Below are 7,132 nucleotides of genomic sequence, written 5' to 3'. Positions count from 1 at the left end.
CCTCTTCCCTTATCCTACCTATATTGTTGGTACCTATATGTACCACGACCTCTGGCTCCTCTCCCTCCCTTTTCAGGATATCTTGGGCACGTTCAGATACATCCCGGACACTGGCACCAGGGAGGCAAACTACCATCCGGGTCTCCCGACTGCGTCCACAGAATCGCCTATCTGACCCCCTCACTATAGAGTCCCCTATCACTATCGCTCTCTTCTTCCTTTCCCTACCCTTCTGAGCAACAGGGCTGGACTCCGTGCCAGAGGCCCGGGCGCCGTCGCTGCTCCCAGGTAGGCTGTACTCCCCAACAACACCTAAACAGGAGTATTTATTGCCAAGGGGTACATCCACTGGGGTACTCTCTAGTCCCTGCCTCTGCTCCTTGCCCCCCCTAACCGTGACCCACTTGTCTACCTCCCGTGGTCTTGGAGTGACCACCTCTCTATAACTCCTCTCTATAACCTCCTCACTCTCCCTGACCAGACGGAGGTCATCAATCTGCCGCTCCAGGTTCCTAATACGGTCCCTTAGGAGCCCCATCTCGTCGCACCTGGCGCAGATGTGGATGTCTGGAAGACTATCGGACTCCCAGATTCCCCACATCCGACACCCAGAACAATAAACTGCCCTGGCACTCATACTCCCCAAACAAAGCCCCGTGCACGGTTTCTAAACCTACCGCCCGGCCGCTGCTCCAACCGCTCCAACCGCCCACCCAAAAGAACTGAGTGATCTCCTGGGAGAGGCGAAAAATCGGATTAAAAAACCCAGGCCAATTTGGGGAAAAAAATCCGGGAAATTCCTCTCCGACCCCAAGCTAGGCGATCGAAACTTGTCCGGGAGATCACACAGGTCTTACACCTTGCTATCTCCACACAATCCCCACACAATACTTCCCAAGCAACTCAGCTTGGTGCTGCTGCTGATTGCTGCTGCTACTGCTGCTGATTGCTGCTACGAATTGCTGCTCTCGAATTCACGTAAACTGGAGGAACCCCAATCCAAATTCTCCAGATAGTCTTCCTGGTCCGTGGAATTACCCGATCGCTTTGTGTCATTTATTTGTAAAGCAGCATCTGCAGTTCCTCGTGTGCTCCTGTTGATCAACGTCAGACTGGGCTGCGAGTGGGGGGGTCTGGCTCACTGTGCTGCTCTCCGGGGCTGGAGGGGTTAACAGCCTCTTGCTGGGGTGTAATCAGTGGCAGATTGCCAGAGGCCCTTCACCCTGAACACTCGCAGCAAAACAACATTATTCAGCACAGAATCAATCCCCGCGCACTGCAGGGCGTGTCGTTGACAGTTGCAGTTCTGTGCGGTTTCGCAGCTTCCTGAAGGCGGAAGCGTTTTGAACCAAGAAGTTCTCGGAATTAAAAATGGCTTCGAAACACCAGATCCAGAGTTTAACTGAAGACGCGATTTGTCCCATTTGCCTGGATTTCTTCACCGATCCGGTTACACTGGAGTGCGGGCACAACTTCTGCCGCTCCTGTATCACACAGAGTTGGGACAAGGAGGGGAGAAACTCCTGCCCGGAATGTAGAGAGGAGATTGCAGACCGCACCCTCAAAGGAAATCGGGCCTTGGCGAGTATGACTGAGACAGCTCGAGCACTGAGTCTGAACACGGGAGGGAAGGAAAGTAAACTTCACTGCGAGGAACATCAGGAAGAACTGAAGCTGTTTTGTGAAACCGACAAGAAACTGGTCTGTCTGATCTGCCGAGACGCGCGGGAACACAAGTCTCACAGTTTCATGCCGATTAAAGAAGCTGTTGAAAGATACAAGGTAAAAGCAAACAGAATTTGATCAGATGATGAATTTTCAATTCTGCCTTTTGCAGACCGCGCTCCCTCGGCGACTGTTCGGTTCACCCAGTCTCCCACCCAAACTAGCCCTTCCCCAGGTACTTGCCCCAGCCACCGCTGGAGATGAAACACCTGTCCCTGTACCTTCCCCCTCACGTCCATGCAGGGACTCCAGCAGTCCTTCCAGGTGAGACAGCCCGCGGCTCTCTGCTGATACGCTCCCGACCCGATGAGTTCTCCAGCAGTTTGTGTCTTTTTGTAAACTTTCATGTGCAGTTCCGTGTCTGCAGTTCATTTGTTCCGTCTGGTCTAATTCTTTCACTGACTGAATCTGAATCTCAATCCCAGGAGCTGATTAAAACTTCCTTGGAGATTCTCACAAAAAATAAATCAGCGGTGGAGGAAATGGAGCAGCAACAGAAAGAGAAGATTTCTGGAGTCCGGGTAAGGTTTCCAGTTTCCCTTCTCTGATCTTGTGCTATTGTCTTAGATTCCAGGCTCGATAATATTGACCTTCACCTTTCATTTGACAGGAACAGTCACAGAACCTGTTGACCTACATCACATCGGTATTTGCTGAACTGCGCCAGATTCTCAATGAGAAAGAGCGGCTCTTTCTCAAGGATCTCCGGGAAGAGGAGGAGAGCGTTCTAAATCCAATGGAGAATAATCTACGAGCGATTCAAGAGGAGATAAACTCTATTCAAGAGAAACTCTTAAAGCTGCAGGAGCGGATGAACCAAACGGACAGTTTGATATTTCTGAAGGTAGGGAGTCACAAATTTAATTTGATTCTCTGACAAAATAGTGGGTCACAGTTTGCGATAAATTTCCCAATAATTCAGGGCTGATTGAAACAAACCAGTCGGGAGGGAAGACGAACACCTCATATTTTGAACAGACTACAACCCAACGACATCTACCTTGTATTTTCCCGTTACAGGTAAACCTTATCCCCTTCAGCTCTCCCTGTTCCTTCAACTCTTCCCCACAGGCATTTCTTTTCATCCCCAGTCCCCGTCACCACGTTGGTTCCCCTTCTCCAACCGTTGATCCCCCAACCCTTCCTACTGGGGACCCAGCACATTCTCTCCTGTTGATTTCCACCCCATCCCTTCCATTGCATTCCCCATTTATCTTCCTGACCAGATTCCAATTCGGTAGCAAGTTTTCTCCCCTTCGCCATCAGCCGCAGGGATGTCCGTCAGTCTGTCATATGTCCCTCCTCACACAAATTCACCTATCCCTTGCCATTTATTGCCCCAGTTCCTTCCCCTCCCATCCCTTTACCAGCTCTCTCCCATCTATTCCAGAAGATTGAAAGAGGCTCCTGACTACATGCGTCATCTGTACATTTCCCTCCTCAGATGCTGGCTGGCCTGATTATGATTCCACTCTATGCAGCACCTTGTGTCTCCAAATAAATGATTTAGTTGTTCTGGGGCCATATTACTGCCTCGCTCACATTAGCGCACCCCAATCAATCGCAGGGCGAGCTGCATCTTTATCGGAAAGAAACGTTGTACTTATCACATTGAGCCAGTCATATTTTCCACGTTGTTCAAGCCTGGTCTTCTCTTAGTCCATCAGTCCAGTATTAAATATACACTTGTAATTAATACATAATACTGCACTGATGGTGCGCCGCTCCAGCATTGCGTGCTGGGATCTGTCGGAGAATTGTAACAATTTGGCTGATATTGCTGCTGTCACGATGTGGACGCTCAGTGTAAATTAATTGATCTTTCTGATGTTTTATATTTCAGGAGGAAACTCGTCAGAAGAGGAGGTGAGACTCTCTGCACTGTTTTGGTAATTAACTCAGAAATCGTAAATGCGGGTCTTTTAACCGGGTGTGTAATTCATGCAGGATAAGTGAGGAAGGCTACACGCTGTCAGTAGCAGACGGTGCCCTGGACATTGGAAAGTTCCATCACCCATTTTTGTTGAACACGGTGATCAGCGAGCTGTCCGATCGCATTAAGAGAGGTAAAAACATTTTTTTTTAAACCGTTAGTGTTCTTTAAGTATTAATTACATGTAAAGTGTATATTTAATACTGGACTGGGCAGCTCCCTGAACACAACCACAGTACAAACAACAGATGGGCTGTTGGATGAACGTTGTTCCTACAGTGACATGTCTGGTGAAAGTAAATCAGTGAATGGTGTTCTCTAACTGGTCCTGCTTGTGCCAGCAAAGCTCATGAGGCAGGTTCCTCAATTTCTAGATTTTGCTCACAGACCAAGCAGTCGCGTGTTTCCCGTAGTATGCTGGCATCTAAATGATGTTCAGCGTGTTGTCCCTGCTGTTGGATGTTGGTGGAGTTGCGCGCATAATCAAGGACGAGTCTCTCCCTCATCTCCCCTCTCCCATCAAGCAAGAGGTACAGAAGTGTGAAAACGCACACCTCCAGATTCAGGGACAGTTTCTTCCCAGCTGTTATCAGGGAACTGAATCATCCTACCACAACCAGAGAGCAGTGCTGAACTACTATCTTCCACGTTGGTGATCCTCGGACTATCCTTGATCGCACCTTGCTGGCTTTACATTGCACTAAACATTATTCCCACATCATGTATCTGCAAACGTATTGATTGTAATCATGTATTGTCTTTCTACTGAATGGTTAGCACTCAACAAACTATTTTCGCTGTACCTTGGTAAACTGTAACTCCTCTTCCGACACCTCCAATCCCACGCGGTCCCCTCCTTTCCTCGCTACTCCAGTCCGCTTCATCCTACCCGCCTAACACGGCTCCTTATCACAATCACAATAAAACTTTATTAGCCAAGTATGTTTTGCAACATACGAGGAACTTCATTTGCCATACAGTCATAACAGTAAAAAGCAACAGGACACACAAAATACATTTTAACGTAAACATCCACCACAGTGACCCCTCCACATTCCTCACTGTGATGGAAGGTTAAAAACAGTTCAATCTCTCCCTTCTTTGTCCTCCAGCGGTCGGGGGCTCGAACCTTCTGTGACCAGATGTGTCCATGGTCCCAGATCCCACATTTTAATGCAGAGATAGCTGGATTCTGGGTTAGTACAGGTGTCAGAGGTTGTGGGGAGAAGGCAGGAGAAAGGGGTTAGGAGAGAGAGATAGCCCAGCCACCATTGAATGGTGGAGTAGACTTGATGGGCCGAATGGCCTCATTCGAATACTTTCATTTATGACATTATGACCTTATTACTGTCCAACTTCACCTGATAACCCAGCCCTTCAGACCTGATGAAGTTGTTGTAAACCCTTTTGCACCCACTCCAATTGACTAACAAACCCACCCTTCCCTTTGTCTCACCCTCCACTCAAAAAACACAGGAGCAGGTCATCTGGCCCCTCGTGTCTGCCCCCTTTCACTGTGATCATGACGATCCCACCACGCACCTCTACCTCCTCTTTAACAACCTCAAATTACCACTCACCTCAATATCATCTTGCTCCGATCTGCCTCCATATCTGAATAGCCCGCTTCATTCCCCCATCCCCACTGGCAATCCTCCTCACTCTCTGCATTCGTCCTCCCCGTCCACCCTCCCCCACCTCACGAAATTCCCCTCTCCATCCCTGGATAAAAAAACTCCGGGAGAGATGTCTGTTGTCCACCCGATGTGGTTGTGGGTGAAACCCCGGGCAGGGTTTCAGTTGTCCGCCCGCCTGTGCCTGAGGCCGAGCGGCCTCTCCCCCGGTCCCGGGGCCGCGCTGCCCGAGTCTCCCCCCGACCCCCGGGGACTCTCTGATTCTCTGCTTCTCCCCCCAGTCTCCGTCACCCTGGATGTGGAAACAGCGGGTCCGTGGCTCGAGGTGTCTGAGGATCGGAAGAGGGTGAGAGCGACCCGGACCCGGAGGAGTCTCCCTGACACCGGGAAGAGGTTTACAGACAGGCGGTGTGTGCTGGGATCGGAGGGATTCACATCGGGGAGACATTACTGGGAGGTGGAGGTGGCGGGGAGTGAGGACTGGGGTCTGGGAGTCGCCGCAGAGTCTGTGGAGAGGAAGGGAGGGGTCACACTGACCCCGGAGACTGGAGTCTGGAGCATCAGGCGGGTGGATGATGAGTTTGCTGCAGTCACCTCCCCTCCATCCCGTCTCTCCGCCCGTCCCATCCCCGGGAGGGTGGGAGTTTATCTCAGTTACGAGTCCGGGACAGTTTCATTTTACGACGCGGACACCAAGTCCCATCTCCACTCCTTCACTGGGAATAAATTCACGGAGAAAATGTATCCTTTCTTCGCGACTTGGGATGAAGGTCAGTGGGTGAGAATCTGCTCCGGTTCCGCTCCGGGTGTGTAAAAGGGTCGGGTCCCGGGACCGGCGTCAGGAGCGGGGCTCAGGGGCTGTGGGGCAGAAACCCGGTGGACAACAGGTCGGCGCTGAACGGCTCCCATTTAATCCCCAAACTGCAACATGACCTCCCAATTTCCATCCTCAATACTCTGACTGATGAAGGCCAATGTGCCAAAAGCCCTTTTGACCGCCTTATCTACCTGCGACTCGACCTTCAAGGAACCATGCCCCTGAGCTCCTAGATGCCTCTGGTCTACAACACTCCCCAGAGGACTGCCGTTCACTGTGTGGGTCCTGCCCTTGTTCGACGTCACAAAATGCAACACCTCATTACAACATCGCAGGCTCCAGTCTGCGACCCGCTGGCGCGCCCATCACCCGCTGTGGCTCCGCTCACGTTTGTAACTCTTCACCTTGAACTTAACGTTTAATAAAGTCTTTAAAAAATAACCCGTGTTTGAGTTCTCTCCGCGTCTCCGCGTCACGGTACAGAGATCTCTTCAAACAGCAGACACAAGGATCCGTGGATACTGGTTTTACAAAAGGAAAAAGACACACAGAGAGCTGGAGTAACTCAGCGGGTCAGGCAGCATCTGTGGAGAACATGGGTAGGTGACGTTTCACAGAGTGCTGGAGTAACTCAGCGGGTCAGGCAGCATCTGTGGAGAACATGGATAGGTGACGTTTCACAGAGTGCTGGAGTAACTCAGCGGGTCAGGCAGCATCTGTGGAGAACATGGATAGGTGACATGGGGGGACATTTACAGGTGGGCGATTAATCCACACGTCTCTGGGGTGTGTGTGTGGGGGGGGCGGAGCACCCGGAGAAACGCCACGCGGTCACGCGGAGAACGTACATAGAAACATAGAAAATAGGTGCAGGTGTAGGCCATTCAGCCCTTCGAGCCTGCACCGCCATTCAATATGATCATGGCTGATCATCCAGCTCAGTAACCTGTACCTGCCTTCTCTCCATACCCCCTGATCCCTTTAGCCACAAGGGCCACTTCTAACTCCCTCTTAAATATAGCC

General features: G+C 50.8%; 1 protein-coding gene across 1 annotated transcript; it reads left to right on the top strand.

The window, feature by feature from the left end:
• Nucleotides 1–1,343: 1,343 nt before the first annotated feature.
• Nucleotides 1,344–6,422, top strand: LOC144603041 (zinc-binding protein A33-like). The gene is made up of 6 exons (XM_078416171.1): nucleotides 1,344–1,782; nucleotides 2,151–2,246; nucleotides 2,336–2,569; nucleotides 3,569–3,591; nucleotides 3,673–3,791; nucleotides 5,574–6,422. Exons 1-6 carry the CDS (start codon nucleotides 1,372–1,374, stop codon nucleotides 6,104–6,106), a joined length of 1,416 nt encoding a protein of 471 aa, XP_078272297.1. The 5' UTR covers nucleotides 1,344–1,371; the 3' UTR covers nucleotides 6,107–6,422.
• Nucleotides 6,423–7,132: the final 710 nt, after the last annotated feature.

Source organism: Rhinoraja longicauda, chromosome 19 (assembly GCF_053455715.1).
Source record: "Rhinoraja longicauda isolate Sanriku21f chromosome 19, sRhiLon1.1, whole genome shotgun sequence".
Taxonomy (NCBI): Eukaryota; Metazoa; Chordata; class Chondrichthyes; order Rajiformes; family Arhynchobatidae; genus Rhinoraja; species Rhinoraja longicauda.
This window is presented reverse-complemented; position numbering and strand designations above follow the sequence as displayed.